The 20291-nt window shown below is 47.5% G+C and overlaps 1 protein-coding gene across 2 annotated transcripts in view; it reads right to left on the bottom strand.

Moving 5' to 3' along the window:
• The window catches only part of IQGAP3 (IQ motif containing GTPase activating protein 3), a 1503259-nt gene that overhangs the window by 483298 nt on the left and 999670 nt on the right, over positions 1-20291 (bottom strand). For both annotated transcript variants that reach the window (XM_069607146.1, XM_069607147.1), the window contains exon 27: positions 3405-3545. In XM_069607146.1, coding sequence (XP_069463247.1) covers positions 3405-3545 — 141 coding nt within the window. The remainder of the gene's footprint in view (positions 1-3404; positions 3546-20291) is intronic.

Raw genomic sequence — 20291 nt, 5'->3', positions numbered from 1 at the left:
AGAGATACGTAAGGAACTGAAAAGGAGGGAAGGGGAAATAGCCGAACTTCAGGGACGATACGCAGCCTCCCCGACAGTGGGCATATCATTGGCAATTAAAACATAACTAGACGGTTGCCGAGCCGCAGCGGACCGAAAAATATGGTACTTTAATAGACAGGCTGCAGCACAGAGATATGGTGAGCATGAGCTTCCAGGCAGACTATTGGCACGGTTAGTCCGGGGCGAAAAGGGGACAGCGATTATACCATGTATTACGGGGACGGGCGGTGTGGTAGTCACGGGTCAGGAGGCAATTGGCAAGGAGTTCGACTTTTAAGCTAGTCTGTATTCGCCCCAGAGCACTGCCACAGAAGCTATCTCTTTAAGATACCTACCACCCTGTTATCTAAAGAGGCCAAAGATACTCTGGACACCCCCATAACGTTGGCCGAAATTAAGGAAGCCATAAAAGCCCTACCTGGCGGTAAGGCACCTGGCAGTGATGGCTTGGGGGCAGAGTTCTACAAAGAATTCATAGATATAATTGGACCTCGTCTACTCACTTTGTAGACTGAGGCCCTAGAGCTGGGGATATTCCCAGATACCACGCGTGAAGTGGTCATAAGATTGCTGCATAAGCCAGGGAAAAAACAGAAGACTGCAGCTCTTATCGGCCCCTTTACCTAATAAATACGGATGCAAACATATTTGCAAAGCTACTGGCAACTCGTCTTAATCCCTTTATGCCCCATATGGTGCACGCAGATTAAGCAGGGTTTGTACAGGGCAAGTCCACAGCCACAAATATCTGTCAATGCTACAATATCTTGGCGAATATCCTGAGAAATACAGAAGAGGTCGCTATAGCTTTAGATATGCAGAAGGCTTTTAACACTATCTATTGGCCTTTTCTATTCAAAGTGCTCGAGAACTATGGCTTTGGCCCGAAATTCATAAAATAGGTTTGGGTGCTTTACACACGGCCTCACGTGAGGGTGAGCGTGAATGGGATATTATCGCAAATACTCGAGTTAGCTGGAGGCACAGGGCACGGGTGTCCCTTATTCCTGCTATTGTTCGCTTTAGTGATCGAACCACTGGCCGACTTGCTCAGAGCAGGGTTTGGCAAAGCCGGGATAATACTAGTAGGGAAAACAGAACTTGTCACTCTATACACCTATGATATCATGTTATATATTGAAAATCCGTAGACGTATATGGCAAAAGTACTGAATGCGGTGAGAGAATTTGGTGATTACTCGGGCTTCACGCTGAATGCAACAAAATCCAAGGTATTCCCGCTAACAGACGCAACTAAACGCCCTGCGGACTCACATGGTCTGGCATGGGCACCTAGTAGTGTGAAATATCTGTGAGAGGACATAGCGAGGACGACTCCACTTACTCGATCACCTAATTACGGGAAACTTGAGGAGGCTCTTTGCACCAAACTTACCCGTTGGGCGCGCCTCCCAATTTCATTAAAGGGACGTCTAGAGCTGGTCAAAATGATCATACTCCCAAAGCTGTTTTATCTATTCTGCACCATACCAGTATGGCTGGGAAGATCTTTCCTCACTAAAATACAGAGAGTGTGTTTAACCTTTATATGGAATGGACAACCGAGACTTAGTTGGAAGCACTTCACTGAATCATATGAGAAGGATGGACTGTGTGCCCCAGACTTTGAACACCATTTCCTTACGGCGCAAGCTCACTATGCCATGTCTTGGACAGAAGGGGCACCCGGGGGCGACGAAACACAAGGTGAAGGCCCTGAAGAGCTGCTACACAAACTAGCTGCGAGGAAGCGAATACATGACACCACCATGAACCCAATATCAGTGACATGTAGGGTGTGGGATAGGCTACCAAGCAACCCACAAAACAGTAGTCTATCACCCCTGCATGCCTCTCTGGGGTGCATCCTATCTTCCCCCGGACGCAGGACTCGGCAATGTCCGCACACTGGAGAAAGAGGAGCATTCGCATGATGGCGGACGTATTCGTAGACAAACACTTCATTAGCTGGGAGGGGACTAAGCCCATTGTGGGTGATATGCTGCTTCATCGGCTACAATACCTCAGACTATGCTCAGCAATGGCCAAAACGTGGATGGGCTTTCCTGAAGAACCCCCAACACACTAAAGCTGGGATATGTGCTCACTCCGAGTAGTCTGCGTCCACATTATATAAAATGTTATTGTTGCACAGAGCGCCTCAAACCCCTAATACTAAAAGCGAATGGGAATAGGACCTAGGGACCACTCTTACGGACACACACTGGTCTAACAAAGTGCATATCCTGTAATTCCAGATACCGGCTGATCCATTACAAGATACTCAACAGAGTCCATTTTAACCCTGCACGTCTGAAAAGTATATACGTCGCGGCAACAGGGACATGTCCCAGATGCGGGAGTGAGGATGCAGGTATTTTTCATATGTTATGGTCATGTGTTAAGATTGCAGGGTATTGGGCTGATGTCTGTAATGAACTGAATGCCATGTCTGACCGCCCTACAGAGTGGGACCCGGGGTTATGTGTTTTGGGCATTGTTTCTAAAATGAATCCCACCCAACATAAATGTCTCAACCTAAGTCTTCTGCTGGGCAAAAGTGTGATACTAATTCGGTGGAAAGATAAAGAGCCGCCGGTGCTGGGGCTAAGAGAGCTAACCTGGGCAAATGATAAAGAAGAAACATACATTGCATTGTTGCCAATAACTAGCCGTCTGAAAGGCATCTGGGGTGGGTTCAGGCAATACCTGGCAGACAAGATACTACAAGAAGAAGAAAAGAATGAAACGTGCATTGTAACTGCGTAATAATATGGCGATAAACTGATTTAAGTATCTGATACTGGACCATGTGTTCAAGAATACTGTATTGGGTCTGTCAGTGCAAGATAAAGTTAAAAAAAGCTGAGCAAGTTCTGACCTTCTCAATTTCTCTCCTGTACCATATTCTCAAAAAAGGACAAACTGCATTAGTTTGAAAAGTGTGAGCAATTAGACTATTGTTTTTACTAAAATGGCAAAACCACACAAAGGATTTACACATTGAAAACCACTGATCAATAACCAGATTTTCCCCTTGTAAAGTACCATCCACCACTCTGTCAAATATTGTACTGTCCGCGGATATGCCCAGTACGATTTAATGTTTGCGTTAACATCGGAGAGAATTAAAAAAAAAAAAAAAAGATCATGCAAAAAAACAAAGTAATGTTAAAAACCTGATTTTAAATGAATATTTCATTTTAACCTGGACTTGTGAATAGCTAGTGATATGCAAAGTTCTCATGCCCAGTTGCAAATTTACTACCACATACTCTTGAGCATACTAGAAGACTAGCTCTAATTTAACAATGCCTTGTAGTCCCCGGATTCATGCTACAGCTGGTTTAAAATATACGTACGGAATGTTCTCCACACTGGATGTGATGGTGGAGAAGAATTTATCTGCGACTGTTATCAAGTTACGGATGGATATGTCCAGGCGCCGCTGGACCTCTGGGTGGCTTAGTGCCTGCTCAGGGGTGACATCATAAGGGAGCTGGCTGTAAAGAAGGAAAGGTACAAAAGTCTTTAACAGCTAACTTCAATTCACAAATCAGGTTGCGCTTCATAATGTTTTGATCTGTCAGTCATTTGAACTATATCTATTAGCAAAGCCAACATAAACACTTCTCGTCTGCACGCGATTGGATTTTACGAGAACAAAACATTACTTACCTTAGGTAAAGTTCTTTCTGATGGTTTAATCCACTCTCCGTCTGATTTCTCATATTAAAAAGCCCTGCCAAACAAATTTTATTCTCAACCACCGGGGATTGCACTGCGAGCATCTGCAAATTTGGTGCCCATGACTCAAGATGTGAAGTCATGGGCTGTAAATATGGTGCCAGCTGCACCCCATGATCATCATGCCACCCATGTTTGCTGCACTTGGAGGTTGAGGAACTGCAGAACTGCCAGAGGTTACAGGCATTCTGTAATGAGAGAACGGTGGAATTGCAATGAGGAATCTCTTATCAGAAAAAGAAATGTGTCCTAGTGGATTTCTTACTTCAACAGACTCTTCAACGTGGAAATGCTTCCTCAGCAGTACAGAACCTGGAGGTGAGCCAGGAACCACCACCTAGAACCAGAAACAACTGGAGTATGTGGCAAACACATGCAAGGTTGCCTCCATAGTCACCTGACAGATTCCAGAAATAAGGACACGCCTCTGCAAAGGAGATGGCACCTCCATGCCTCTGGTAGGATGAGCTCAAAGACCTACAGGCAATTTATCGGCAGTATCATTTCATTCAGAAGTGCAGAGAACAATCCAACAGACACCGTTGGTTAGTAATAACTCTGCACACACAAGCACTGGCAAAGCAGAGCTGAAATGTTCCTCGCTCGAGATACCTAGTTAATGAGTGCCCTCTTAGGATGCAAATGATGCAAAAGAAGGGGAGAAGACTTGAAGACAGATATGTTATGTTATTTTGCATTTATATAGCGCCTTATATACCATTGGTATGGTCTGAAGGCGCTGGTAGGTTGAACACCCTTGGGAACCCAAGTTCAGGTCAGTAGAGTGTAGAGCGAGTCAAAGGTGCATGTGAGCACTGGGTATGTGTGCAACTGGTGCGGAATTCATGTAATAGCTGATTTTTAGCGGTAGGTGTGGTGGTTGAGAGATCTGTAGTATGTGTTCATTCTGGCAGGATTTATCCAGACCGAATGTGGCTGCGTTAGGCCTGAGGAGAACGTCTGGCTGGGGGGGTGTGTAACCAGCAGTGTTTACTTAGAATGATGGGGAGTGAGCGGCAGGTGTAGGTATGAGAACAGATATACCGAATGGTGTCATAGCATCTCTGTGTTCTAGTTGAGTGGTGGTGTAAAGAAGAGAGTAAGCGTGGTGGTGAGATATGATGGGTTATATGCTCTTTCAAACATTCCCAGCATTCCAAATCATGCTATGTATGTCACGCAATTCAATGCGCTCTAGTCGGTTCCATGCACTCTTATTCGTTCCCCCTATGCGCACTCACCCTCTCTACGTGCTCCTCCCGCACTCCTCCGCCCCTCCCGCACTCATCCGCCCCCCCGCACTCATCCGCTCTATGCACTCCTCCGCTCTATGCACTCGTGCTTTTCCATGCTTTCAACTCCTCCGCTCGCCTCATTCATCCGCTCCCCGTACACATCTGTTCCCTCATTCATCTGCTCCATGCACTCATCCGCTCTATGCACTCGTACTTTCCACGCCTTCAACTCATCAGCTCTGTGCCCTCGTCCGCTCTAAACGTTCATCCACTCTATATATTTATCCGCTTTATCGACTCATCCGTTCTATACATTCGCTAGGTCTGCACATTCATCTGCTCCAGCGATCTACACACTCTCCTCATTTCCGTACTCATCTGCTATCCACATTCATCCACTATCTGCTCATCCATTATATACACTCATATGGGAAAAATCTAAGTCAAATGTTACCTTGGGAAGGAAAAAAAAGTAATCCTCAAAGACGGCATACCCTTGGAGAACATCACTTAAGAAGGCTTAATAGAAAAAGCCTGGTGCTCACTCACACACCATGCAGCAGTGATGGAAAGCAGACAAATTGGTTAGGTTAACAAAGTTAAAGGACATGAATCCAAAATCTGTCAATGATCCACCATTTGAAATGACAAGAAGACTGCTCGAATCCCATGTAGGAACCAGCTTGCATGTCCGAACCGGTCAGTCTAGCATCTCAAAATCTGCATAACAGTGGGGATTGTACAGAAGGGCACCTGTTCTGGAGTTCTCTTGAAAATGGAACAGCCAAGTATCCCCTAACAGTGGCAATTTGACAACACTTGTGGGCAACTGAAAGCACAAAAAGAAGGACCGAAGAGTCTAACAAGTGAAGGGATCCAGACCTTTTCTATGGCACCCTTGCCATCTACAGGCCCAAATGGATTTAGTAGGTGGCCTGCCAAAATGAGCACACCCGGCATAGTCAGACTGGTCCCACTCCTTGATCTTTATCTTCAGCACCCAGGCATGAAGGCAGAGACTTCTCAGGTTTGGATGGAGCACACTGCCATCCAAATGGGTGAGCTAGTCCACTCCCACCTTGAGGCACCAGAGGGGACAGATGAACTTGCACTTTGTGTTGGCACTAAAGATCCTCCAGAGTGTTCCCCCAAATGAAAAGATCTCTTCCACTACATCCTGACAGTTCACATTCATGGGGGACGAAAACCTGCTCAGGATGTCCATGACAAGTTTATCCAAAGGTGCCAGATGGGCTGACAGGGAGGCGTTCACCCGAGCCCCTAACCACAATCTCATTTCCTCCCAGCGCATTGGCAGCATATTCTGCCCCTTCGACCCCACCCCCATGCCGCAAATCACCTTTTGTTGAAGTAATGCATGCCACAGTGTTGTCTTTCAATCTTGACACAACTGCTCTGTACAGAGATAAAATAAAACAAATATTTTAAAACAAGAAAGTTCCCCACTTAGCAAGTTGTCAATGAGCCCTCCAAAGTAGTTCCAGAAACATATTGTGCTAGACCTGCAAGAAGTCAATCATGTGGCCTTGGACAATTCACGGCGTATTAACCATTAGAACAAGTTGATACTCAACCGGGTCTCTGGCAGAGATGCAGGAAGCTATGAAAAAGACTATAAAGTGGAGGCTGGTAACCATCTTGGGGACTGGAAAATCTGCACTATGGTACTCCCATTCGTTTTTTGGTGGCCAAGGAGGATGGGGTTCTGCAACCTCCAACTTCTTTCTGTAGCGGAAGAGCTTGAACCTGCACAAGGGCAACTTCATGATGATCACCTTCCCCAGATCGTTCAGCCCCTCAACTTTCAATTATTTGCCGTTATGTGATTCACAATTCATTAGGCACACAATATCATAGCAACACACTAAAAAAATAAGTTTACATAAATATACTTCATCTCATCATAAATACAGATTTGATCAATACACAAATCCTAAAAATAACAGTACCAGACTAATTTGTGCTTATCCCAACATTACAATTTGTTGTAGAACCATCAGATTAATTTTGCATATAAGATAGTAACTTGTCAATTTTGTTCTCTTGTACCAAGCTCTATTCAGATATTTCACCAGTGCGATTTTCACAACTGATAATGCTGCATATTATATATTGCAGCATTATTATTGGTCCTTCTGCTTAAAAGCATTGCTTCATTAATAGCTCTAAAATGGTGTATGAAGATTGGTTTTAAGTACAACCTTCTTAAGTACAAATACAATCGGCATGCTCCTCGTTTTCAACATACAGTTTGCAATGTTGATATTTGTCAGGTGATTAGGTGTCCTAATTATCAAAGTGGTAGGCAAGAGGTAATATTTCCAAACTGAATCGAACATATAAGGAACCAGAGACTTGGGTTTTATGGTATGGTAATGCTTATTTGTAAAGCGCCTACATACAAAGCAAGTGTTTCAAAGCGCCCAAGGAGGGAGGGAACAAGGGGAGAAAAACAACAGTCATTCAGAGCCCTTGAATTTCTGAACGATACAATTCTGCACAGGCAGAGTAAGTGCATATAGTACAGTTAACAGTGTTGATAAGAGCAAATAGGTCTGACGAGGATTCTTCAGTTTTTTCCAAGTGCACTTACGCGCCAACATGCAAGGAGGGGAGACAGGAAGGATAGATGGACAATCTTCAAAGGCATGTCCTTCAGATCGTGCAAGTCAACAGATGGTACAGGAGAAGGAAGGGAGAACGAGGGCGGGAGTAAGTGCGCCCAATCAGTCAGAAGCTGGGGTAAGTGCTGAGAGATGCCACTCAAGTGCAGTAGTGATGAGGCAAGTGCAGGCCCGGAGGCAAGTGCGAGAGGACAGGCGAGGGTGACGGGGAACTGTGAGACTCTGAGGTACACCAGGCAGCCTGTCAGCAGGCTGTGTGGAAAAGGAGGGAGAGAGGGATAGAGCGGACAGAGAGGTTAGCAGGGTAGAGGGAGAGAGAAGGAAGAGGAGAAAAGGAGTGTCTTAACGAGTTTCCAGAACTTAAGGAGATCAGGCTCAAGACGGAGGGCGGCAGGGAGGCTGTTCCAGAGGAAGGCCACTGCTGAGGATAAAGATCTCCTTCCAAATCTCTGCTTGGAGAACCGTCTGACTCGCAGAAGGTTGTAGTTAGAAGAGTGGAGGGCTTGGGAAGGAAATTATTTAGGTAGGCATTGTTGCAGATGGGTAGGTCCCAGGCCCCAGAAAGCCTTATGGACAATGCAGATGATCTTGAACTTGATCCTTGCAGCCACGGGGAGCCAGTGAAGGGATTTCAGCGCCAGAGAGATGCGGCCCCTGGGCAGGAGGCCAAGGAGAAGTCCTGCGGTTCTGTTCTGGATGTTGCAGTAGTCCAGCCTTGAGAGAGCCAAGGCTCTGAAGACAGTGAGCCGCTGGGGAAAAGGGAGAAAAGGAAGAGTACCTCTGAGGAGGCGGAGCGGGTAGTTGGACTTTTTAGAAATGTCCGAAATGTGAGTGGAGAAGGAGAGAGTGGAGTCGAAGATGACTCCATGTTTTTTTGCTTGCAGTCGGTGCGGGCCAATGCCCAAGGGAGGCCGGCCAGAGTGAGAGTGGGAAAGCAGGAGCAGGAGTCCCAATGTGAATGATCTCAGTCTTACTGGTGTTGAGGCAGAAGCCGTTTGCAGCACACCATGACTGAATTGCGGACAGTCAGTGAGATATGAGCGAGGTAGAGGAGGTGGCGTAGGGTAGCCTGAAGGAGAGTTGCATTTCATCCTCAAAACACTGGAAGTTAGAGAAGAAAGTGGCAATCAAACGTGTCGGGGCAGCCATGAAGACATTGAAGAGGAAGGGGGGACAGGTTAGAACCCTGGGCTAACGCCACAGGTTGAAAGAGTGATAGTAGAGAGAAATCACCCAAGTACCACCTGGGATGGGTGGTCGGAAAGGAAGGAGGTTAACCATGCAATGGCCTGACCTGCGATTCCCACGGTGTCACGGAGACGTGCGATCAGGATGTTGTGGTTTACGTGTCAAAGGCAGAGGAGAGGTCAAGAAGAATGAGGACAGAGGGAGTGTTAGTGTCAAGAATTGAGAGCAGGTCTTCACGGGTGTGTAGAAGAGCAGTTTCCATGCCTCTGGATGATCTCAGGCCAGACTGATGGTTGTGGAAGCAACCAGCAGATACAGTGTGGAGGGTGAGCTGGGAGATAGCCAGCTTCTCCAGGAGTTTGCCCAGGAAAGGGGTGATCAAGATGGGGCGGTAGTGAAATGGAGGGGTCAGTAGAGGGTTTCCTAAATAGAGGGTGCACAAGGGAGTTTTTAAGAGAAGTTGGGAAAACTCCAGTGGCAAAAGAGATTGCAGAGATCAGCCAAGGCTGGAGCAAGATTCAATGTTGTCCTTAATGGTTTTGGAGGGGTCGGGGTCCACCTGTTTGGATGAGGCCTTCATAGACCAGACTTGCCTGGCGAAAACCTCAGGTGTGATGGAGTGAGAAAAGAGAGGAGAAGTGGTGAAGGAGACAGGGGAGGCTCCAGAGGTGTTGGTGTACGATGCGGTGCGGGAGTAAGAGGTGAGGATGTCTTGGGATTTTGCGGTGAAGTGTGCAGCCAGGGCTGAGCAAAGGTCTGGGTAGGTGTGATGGAAGAGGAGGATGCTTAAGGATTGGCCAGTTACTTCCAGACTTTGAAAGGTTCGGCCATGTTGTTTGATGCCGTGGAATTGCAGGCTTGAATAAAGACTCTTTTCTTGGTGTGGATGCAGAGTCGATATTGCTTTGGAGGAGGCGGCAGGCCAATTTGTTAGAGGGTCTACCTGACTTATTAATTTCCGCTCAGCTGCCCTACACTTGCGTTTAAGGGCAGCCAGATCAGAGTCGTACCAAGAGTTGCACTTTTTGGAAGGCTTCAGTTAGACCCTCATGACAGGGGCAAGAGTATCAAGGGTGCTGGAGATAGCAAGATTGAAGTTAGCGAGGGCTGTGTCAGGGTGGGAGTCAGCAGGAGAGTAGGTGGAGGCAAAGGCAGCTGCTGTCACTCTTTTCATGGTCTGGTGACTTTGAAATCAAGTGGCCGCACCAGGTGTGCCAATGCAGGAGGTGAGGAGAGCTTCAAGTGTGAAGAGAGTGGTCCGTCCAAGAGAGAGAGGTAGTGAGACCGATAGAGAGAGGGATGTTGGTAGAGATGAGAGCATCGAAAGTGTGGCCCACTGTGTGCATGGAGCCAGAAGGTAAGAGAGGGAGAGAGAGATTTGCATAGGTTGCGGAAAGGTCCTGAGGAGTCAGGGGAGTCCAGATGGATGTTGAGGTCACCCAGCAGGAGGAGTTGAGAGGAAGAGAGTAGAGTGGAGGCCAAGTCAGCCCATTCCAGGAGGAAGAGAGTGGACTGTCCTGGTGGCCTATAGAACGTTGCCATAAGGAGAGAGTATTTAGGGGAGAGTGAGAGCCTGCAGGCTAGGCACTCGAAGGAGAAGCAGGCCAGGTTGGTGATGATGGAGACAGGTATCCATTCTGGGAAGATCAGAGCGACTACCCCTCCTGTCCTCTTAGGCCTGCGCGCAGATAGGATCTTGTATCCTTCAGGGGGTAGTGTGTGTCGAAGCTCGTGACAAAGCTGTCCTTGAACCATGTCTCCGTAATGGCGAGCACATCTAGATCCATGCCTTCAAGGAGATTGTAGATGTCAGACAAGTGTTTGACAGCAGAGCAAGAGTTAAGCCTGGCAATATGGAGCAGCACGCCATCTTTGAAGGACTTCCGCGGGGGGCCCAGGGAACGGTGACCCCCATGAGGGTGGCAAGAGAGCCAGAGGGATAGTGGAGGATGGCGGAGGAGCCAAGGGAGCCAGGACAGTGAGGCAAGGCAAGGGCGCCTGTCCAGATGAGGAGGAAGTCACAGTAGGCAAAGGAGACTCTGCAAAGGAGGAGGAAGGCAAAGCAGGCAAGGGAGCCTCTGCAGAGGAGGAGGAAGGCACAGTAGGCAAGGCTGCCTGTGCAGTGGGAGAGGTAAGGTTTGTGAGGCAAGGTAGGAGCCTGTCCAAGAGAAGAGCGTTGGGTTGAGGACCCTGAACCATGAAGCGGTGACATAGGTGTCTGCAATAAGAAGGCCTGAGTTAGAGCCAAGTACATCCTCCTTAAATTTCTTCCGGCTAGATTTAGTGATGGGAGAGGGATAGGAAATAGAGAAGCAGTTAGAGAAGATAGGAGAGATATATAGCGACATGGCTAGCTGCAGTGATGAGGAGGAGACTTAGTTTCTAACACAGGAGGGGGGGGTACAGAGGGTAAGAGGGGAGGGGACTGAGGACAAGGTAGGCATTGCAGGACATTAATGCAGGATGTACTCAACAGCAAACGTTCTTAGTAAAAAAGGTAACCACCAGTTGTACACCCAGCAAGTAGCGATTTTAAGAATGGTAACATCAAGTACACAGCCAAATCAAGTTCCATTTTAGCGAAGGCAGAAAGAACACAATGAAGCAAGTGCACACAGCCAACTTCGAATTTTAGCTAAAGCTGAAAGAGGCACAGTGTAGAACGTATGCTGCAAAGTACAGTTCTGAACCTGATCCACTTGGCATGGTAGGCCAAATGAGTGATCGGTGTAAAGTCAAACAGTAGGGTGGGAGCACAGCTAAAAACTATTTTTAAGCAGACCGCTACTTTCAGTCAGGAAGGGGGCACAGGCTAAAAACCTAAATATTCCTCATAGCCTTCACATCCTTTATTCTCCCAATATTTTGTTAACATTGGTGATGTGTACATTTTTGGCAGCAAAAGGAACAAGTTGCTTACCTGTAACTCCTGTACTCCAGCATTGGTATCTTATATGGACTACATGGATTCACATGCTTATGATCATTTACTATTGTCAAGATGGGAATCCTCTAATATTGAAGCAATTTGGCTTTAAAGCTTAAAAAATGCTTGCGGTTCCAAGATGGCTGTAAGGAGAAGACGGGTTTGGGCCGCGCGAACTTCGCCCATTAAGTCCTCTAAATATGCATTCCAGATTAGAGGGCCCAGACATCAGCTTATGCGTGCCATTGTGATAGTCGGGTGAGGCAGAGGGGCCGAAAACACTGCCTACGCTGCAGCCGATGGGGCGGTAAACAGCCATTGGAGTCCCCTGCACCTTCCGACATCGAACAGCTGCCTTCCCCGCCTGTTATGTGGTATATCATGGACAGTAGCTGGATCTGGGACGAGACCAGTGGTGAATTACAGGTCGGGCGGCTTGTCTCTGTAGGAGAGGATCCGACCCTGGACTGGGGGACACAGAGGGAGGCAGTGTGAGTGGACGCCATCGAGGCCACTCCAGCACCCGGCCTGCAGGGTCAGCTCCCGACCGCCTGAGGAGCATATCTGCAGAGCTCCAGGTGGGGTCTGCTTCCCTGTGTTGGGGCCAAAGTGGACTCTGGGATTGGCTACGCTCCCTCTGCACACACCGGTACATTCATGTACAATACAGAGGAGGAGGTGGATTTACGCTGCCGGAGCATGGATTTAAGGATGGAACAGGGTATTCAAGAGGCAGGCCCACTAAGGAAGCGTGGCCCTGCGCTTGTTTACCTGGACCGGACACACAGCAAGGGGCAGGGGCAACCAGTTCTAAAGCCAAGGCCAAAAGGTGAAAGACAACCCCAGGGACAAAACAGGCAGGAAGCTAACAGGGGGCGCCATACAGATGTGCTGGGGCCTCGACAAATCAGTGGAAAGCCGGCATGGTTTGCCTGCATCCTCAGACAGCTGCCTCTGCAGTGGACCAAGCAACCATGCAATGAGTAAGGAGGACCTTAGAAATGCTTAAGCGACTTTCAGGACACAAATAGGTGCTTTCAAGAGCAATTCACTACCTTCAAAGAGGAAATTAAGCTTTAATTCCAGGAAATTGAGGATATTGCTTCCCTGGAACAGCGGACGGATACCATGGAGCATTCCATTCAGAAACTCACAGAGGTCAGCAAGAAGACCGAAGAAACGCTGGATCAATCAATCACGGGTGGCCCAGAACTTAGAACGGCACTAAGAGGACTTGGAAAACAGTTCAAGATCATCAAATATCAGAATTAAGAACCTTCCAGAGAATGTGGAGAATAAAGACTTTAGGGAGACAATGCAACAGTTTTTTCAAGACCTGCTGAGAGTAGACCGAGATGTGGAGATCCCCTTTGACCGCATTCACTGGGAGGGCCTGAAGAGAGGGGAACCGGGCTCCAGCCCCAGAGACTTGCTAGTGGCTCTCATGAAATATTGTCAAAAGGAGCTGCTATTGGCAGGGATACGGAAGGGGCGAAGAGACAAAAGTGAACAGAGTGGAGGTTCACCTGTTCCAAGACATGGCACAATCAAAACTGACCAAGAGTAGAGCAATGGATCCAGTGGTTCGGGTTCTGGCTCAAAAGAAGATTAAATATAGATGGACCTTCCCCATCATCTTAGCCTTTATGTGGGAAGGGAGGCAACATCAAATCTCCACATATTTTATTTTATTACATTTGTAGAGCGCACTACAGCCCAAAGGCATCGAGGCGCTGTTACATGAGATTGTAGGTAAGCAGGATTCAAGTTACATGGTGGCAACACCAAGTGGGGTTCTTCGGTTACAGATATAGTTGGTAGTAGATAAAGATGATTACAACAGTGTCAAAACGAGGAAAGCTAACTTACAGTATTGGCAGAACACATTTTCGGAGGATTTCAGGACAATGGTGCTGCGCATCTGGCCACAGAACGGTGAGATGAGCGGACGGAGAAGTGCAGAATCTTAAGCAGTCATTCAAATAGCAATGTTTTAATCGCATTGCGGAAGGCCAGGTGGGAGTCAATCATCCTGAGGTATGTGGGTAAAGCGTTCCGATGTGCAGCCGCCAAAGTGGGGTAGCTAGTGCCGCCTGCACGCAATCTCCAGGTTTTGGGCGTTGAAATCATATTGGTGTAGGCTGATCTCGTAGGCCTGGAGGAACTTGGCTTCGCCATTCTCTGGGCCAAGTAGGAGGGGATGGGGGAGGGGGAGATTGAGCATTTCATGAAGGATTTTATGCGTGAGAGCAAGGGTTTTTGAAGACAATTCTCTCTTTGATGGGCAACCAGTGAACCTATCGCCTTACCTCAGAGATGTGGTCCTTCTTGGAGATTGCTGTGGCAGCCTTCAACGCATTTTTTTGGGTCAGCTGGAGTTTAGCAATGTTTTTGCCAGAGGTCTCTACGAGGAGGGCATTGCAGTAATCCACTCTTGATCCGATAGTGCCCTTGCAATGGTGAGGCAGTTCTGTCACAATAAGAAGGGTCTTGCTACATTGATAAGCTTAGAGTAGTAAGCAGAAGAGGAGGCAATGGCATGGACCTGCCTGTTCATAGTTAGGTTGGACTCTAAATAGACGCTCAGGGTTTTCACTGTTTGGGAGACCAATATAGGTGTGTTATCAATGGTGGAGGTGGTGTATTGTTTGCCCAGGTTGCCCAACGTGGATGGAGACCCAAATAACAGGAGTTCCGTTTTCTCGCTGTTAAAGCATAGCCAGTTTTCTGCCATCCAGGATTGGATCGTGGAGTAGATAGAGTTCAGAGTGTTCCTGTCGGCCTCATAATCACTGGTAAGGGGGATAACCACCTGGGTGTCAATCGCATAGTTAGTGCATGAGATGCCCAGTGCGTCCAGAATGGTGAAGAGAGGCCTGGTGAACAGGTTATATAGGTTAGGTGCAATGCAGGAGCCCTGGGGGACTCCACATTTGATATGGCTTGGGGTGGTACAGGCCACGTCAGAGAAAACTTTCATGGCTCTTTCCTGAAGAAACTAAGTAATCCAAGCACATGCCTTAGGGGAGAAGTTGGCCGCTATGGCGAGGTGGTGACAGAGTGTTGTGATCCACCAGGCCAAATGCAGCTGATAAATCAAGGACCATAAGGAGCGCTGGTTTGCCTGCATCTCGGATGTCGTCCATTTGATTTTTCAAATCTAGTAGTGCCGTTTCGGTACCGTGTCTTGGACGGAAGCCAGACTGCCGAAGGCAGAGGTAAGCTGCTTTGTCCAGTATTTTTACTAAAAAAGTGACACTTGTAATAGGAACTATAATTCGCTGGCACTGTAGGGTCAAGGGAGGGTTTAAGGAGCGGGCGCACCCAGGCTTCCTTAAGGTCAGTTGGGACGTGGCCAGACTGGAATGAGGCATTGATAAATGCTTTGAGAAAGGGTGCTTGGGGTGGTACAGGCCACGTCAGAGAAAACTTTCATGGCTCTTTCCTGAAGAAACTAAGTAATCCAAGCACATGCCTTAGGGGAGAAGTTGGCCGCTATGGCGAGGTGGTGACAGAGTGTTGTGATCCACCAGGCCAAATGCAGCTGATAAATCAAGGACCATAAGGAGCGCTGGTTTGCCTGCATCTCGGATGTCGTCCATTTGATTTTTCAAATCTAGTAGTGCCGTTTCGGTACCGTGTCTTGGACGGAAGCCAGACTGCCGAAGGCAGAGGTAAGCTGCTTTGTCCAGTATTTTTACTAAAAAAGTGACACTTGTAATAGGAACTATAATTCGCTGGCACTGTAGGGTCAAGGGAGGGTTTAAGGAGCGGGCGCACCCAGGCTTCCTTAAGGTCAGTTGGGACGTGGCCAGACTGGAATGAGGCATTGATAAATGCTTTGAGAAAGGGTGCCAGGGTGGGGGCCCAATTCTTTTTTTTTACACTCTTTATTGGCATTTTGTCATAACAAACCAGAAATCGATAACAATCCCCACACTCCCATCCACCCTCTTCCCACCCATTCCCCTGACACCCCCATCAACCTCCCCAACGGCCCGACAAACATTTCCTTTGCAATTAGGTTTGATGGATTTGGGGAGAGCGATGACTTCAGATTCGCTCATATCCTTGAAGTCAAAAGGTGGGGGTTGAGTTAGCTTTGGTGGCCGAAGGAGGGTTACTATGCTGGTTGGATATTAGGTGAGTCAAGGCCTGTTGATGGGCGAGGATTTTATTCTGCAAGGTATTTAGTTCATCAAGCATGGCCGATTGAATGTTATTGCACCAGTTTTCATCCTTCAGGGGGGGGGGGTTTGGAGGAATGTTCAAACTCCCTAAAGATGGTGAAAATGGCTTTGTCCCTGATTTAGCATTTGCTATCCTTGTATTGAAGGACTCTGCTTTGGCCTTGATTATACTAAGTTTATAGTCTTTAGTCTTTAGAAATGGCCTTGAAGGCCATCTTAGAGGCTTCCTTAGGGTTGCTTTTCCAGGCGGACAGCGCAGCTCTCTTCTTGGAGCGTAGTTCGATCAGCTCCTGAGAGAACCAAGCATTAGAATGCTTTGTTTTCTTTGCTTTCCTGCGAGTGAGAGGAGCAGTGGCATCGACAACTTGGGTGATGGCCAGTTTAAAGGCACTAGCAAAAGTGTCAGGGACCTTGGAAACGGGGGCTGGAGAGCTGGCACCTTGAAGAAAGGGGTGATCTTTTCCACGGTGAGTTGAGGTGAACTTCTTGTGAGTGCCACAGGAAATGGGGTCACAGGTTTCAAGGGCCCTTTGTGGATCTTGAGATCAAATTGAATGTAGTGGTGGTCAGGCAAGACGATTCGTTAAGTAGATGAGACTCTGCCCCACAATGGGACAGGAGGGTCAGGGACCCCCATTAAAAAGCCTAGGGAGTGGTCGGAGGTGTGGAGACACAAGGACATAGGGGATCCTCTCAGGAGATCTAGACTGAGGAAGGAAGGGGCGATGCAGGTGCGGGAGCACCCCCACGTCAAACTACAACCAATACCTCACTCTAAGCTTTTTTGCACTGTACTTATTTTCGTCATCTCTGCAAGGCCACAGTAATGGGTTTACTCATGCTTTCTCCACTTGTACATTTTGCCACCTCGGAACCCTTGATGGTGCGTAGTGGCGATCCACACTTGATCAACGAGGGCTGCTAAGCTGCACGACTGGAAAGGTCGGAGCAGAGCTCACTGGGCCATCGGGAATCTATTTGCAGGGATTAGGTTTTCCCCATAAGTTTATTCTGGGTGTGCAAGCGGCTCAACTCCAGGGGACAGATCTCTCCTGGGCTCTCTATGAGCTTTGATCCACTCCAGAATGCATTTCCAATTTGTTAATTGTGTTGGTATGTTGTTTGGGTGTGTTGGTGAGGGAGGCGGGGGGGGTTAGGGGTTGAAGCCAGTGGGGAAGATAAGACTGGGGCGGAATAAACTATTTTCTTGCGAACATGGTCTCACTAGTGGTGGCAGGAAGTGATCCCAGATAACAGGCCTATTCAAACTCCTAAATTATAATGTACAGGGGTTAAAATTCTTGTCAAAAAGGAAGTTGGAGCAATTCGTACATAGGGAGCAAACAGACATTGTAGCATTACAAGAAACGCACATTTGGAAGTCGGCCAAATATACATTGAAATTGAGGTGTTTCCCGGAAATATACCAGGCAAATGCGGCTAGGACGACGGGTGGAGTACTGCTTGCATTTCGCCATAACCCATCCTTATAGTGAGTTCAAAATCTGATGGGGAAAGGGAGGTTTGTCTTTGTCACATTTACGGTGGGGGCGCAAACAATCGCAGTCGCCTCAGTGTTTGCAACACATTCCAGCCAAGATGGCTAAGAGCGGTGTTGTCGGGTTTGGAAATATATACCACAGGGGGATGTCATCTTGATGGGGGATCTGAATATGGCATGGGGCACTAAACTAGATCAGAGCAAAGCGGGTATCAGTGCCAAACTGCACTGATGAAAGAAAGCTCTGAAACCCAGGATGGAACAGCTGGCACTGCAGGACACCTGGAGAGAAACTCTGGGCGAGGCAACCAGGAGTGCTTGCTATTCCCCACTCCACAGGTTCTTTTCCAGGACAGACTACATTTGGCCGCAAAGGCATTAGTGGGGAGGATAGAGAAACTGGAACTGGGTTCCATTCACCTGTCGCACCATGCACTCTTAACTCTGTCTCTCCATCTGGGTTTCCACAAGAGGGGTCTCTGGGGGTGGGTATTTCCAGGAGACCTCCTAAATGACCACGCACTGAGACGCAAGATCAGCGATAAAATCAGAGAATTTTAGCAACACCCCCCCACGCCCCCTAGGTTGGGATGGGGCTGAATTGGGATGCTTTCAAGGAAGTCCTCGGGCGGGATATAATTGCGATTAAATCTGGTAGGGACAAGCAAATAATGGATACGTTAAGGGAAATCAAAACGGGTCATACAAACTAATCCAAGTACTGTCCTGCGGAAAGAATATGGAAGTGTGTGGGGCCAGCTAGAACTCTTTCACAAAAGCTGAAAAAGCATTATTGTCCCCTGCAACAAAGATATTACGTCAAAGTGAACAAGACAGACTGTCTCTTGGCGAGACAACTTAGGAGAAGGGCAGCTGACCATACCATCCTAAAGATCAGCAGGGAAGGGAGGGGACCATGACAGGGGAGATTCTGGGCCAGTTTACATCTTTTTACGCACTTTATACCTTGGATTCTCAAAACTAGAAGAAGCAGTCTCTGTACTTACAGACAACACCTCTAAAGAGCATCTCAGAGTGGGACAGAGATGGGCTAGAAGCCGAGATTACCAGAGAGGAAGTCTCCCAAGCAAACCCCTACCCTTGGGCAAGGCTCCTGGCCCGGACAGCTTTTCAGCAATCTTTTTAAAAACTTAGTTCCATTTTGGTGCCCAAGCTGACTATACTGTTTAATAGCTTTAGAGAGCTGGGTGCAATTACTTTGCCGAAGAGGCCAAACTGGTTCTTTCCCCCCACACCCTCAAGGACCCTACTTTATGCGGGTCCTACCACTCCATTGCCCTCATCAAATTGGATGCTAAGCTATATACTAAAATTCTGGCACAGAGGCTCAAAGCGATCCTCCCCTCAGTAGTAGACACTGATCAGTCGGGCTTCATCAACAGGCAGACCTTCGATAATACTAGGCGAGATTGCCACATCATTGAAAAGGTACATAAGAAGGGTCTGCCGGCCATCCTGGTGACACTTGACGCTGAGAAAGCCCTCAAGCTCGTCGAGTGGTCTTTCCTGTTTCGGACGATGCAAAGCATGGGATTCGGGCCACACTTTCTATCAAGGGTGAACGCAAATTAGGGTTCTCCCAAGTTGTGCATTTCTGAAAATGGCATCCGGCCTCAACAAGTATGCATCAGGAGTGGCACGAAACACGGGTGCCTGCTTTTGCCCCTTTATACGCAACATATCTTGAACCACTTTTGGCAAAGATCTGCAGGGCACAAGCTATAAAAGGGGTTTCATTTGCAGGAAAAGACCACAGGGTCATGGCTTATGCAGATGATTTGCTCCTAGTGGTCACTGATCTGAAGGTCTCTCTCCTGGGTATCAGAGGGGAGCTCGAACAGTTTGGGTGCGTGGCAGGACTCCAAATCGAAGCTTCCAAGTCTGAGAAACTAAACCGCTCCCTGAATCACACCCCGATGGGTGTAATAAAAGAGTCGACCCAATTCCAACGGGCATCAGGAAAGATCCCCTACCTGAGGTTTCAATTTACGGACTCATAAGACACCTTATTTTCAGCCAACTACCAACATTTACTCAAAGCAGTTAAACGACAAATCAGTGGACACTGCTGATGCTTTCCTGGCTGGGTAGGGTTAACATCTGTATAGGATATGGGTATTTGCCCGTTTTTTTGTTCTCGGGGAAATGGGAAAACGTGGAATACACAACCATATAAAGTGCAAACTGGTTACCCCACCCTTACACTTCCACACAAATTGTGAAATTCCACTACCTGACTCTGCTTAACAAAAATTCAGCATTAATCACCAGAGTTTATCCCAAAAAATATATATATTTATATTCTTTCATTATTCTTAAAACTTTTCTTTCATTACAACCATATTCAAACCTACTGTCCCGGGAGGATAGCTCAGCAGCAACGTGCGTGCCGTGGAAGCAAGACAACACAAAGCAACACAGGTTCGATCCCCGGGTCCGTGCTTAGAGAAATCTGGGTGTTTAAGCGTGTTATAAATACGCAACTAAGACAAAAAAGAAAAACAATTATGCAACTAAAAAACAAACAATTCCTGTATTAGCGCCTTGATGCCCGTGGGCTGTGTGAGCGCTTTAAAAATGTAAATAAATAAGTCTCTCAATTCCCAACACTCTAAAACATGTGTGCATAGGGGTTAGTACAGGGTGACTCATGTCCGCTACACCATTTCTTACAAGCTACTTAACCATTTCCATAGGTTTCGTCATACAGACACACACTACTAAGGACCCAGATATTCAAGAGACCTTTCTGGAAAAATCATATAATGGTAGAACAAAAATATTCTCTAGTCGTGG

Source organism: Ambystoma mexicanum, chromosome 1p, assembly GCF_040938575.1.
Source record: "Ambystoma mexicanum isolate Mex_15411 chromosome 1p, UKY_AmexF1_1, whole genome shotgun sequence".
Taxonomy (NCBI): domain Eukaryota; kingdom Metazoa; phylum Chordata; class Amphibia; order Caudata; family Ambystomatidae; genus Ambystoma; species Ambystoma mexicanum.
This window is presented reverse-complemented; position numbering and strand designations above follow the sequence as displayed.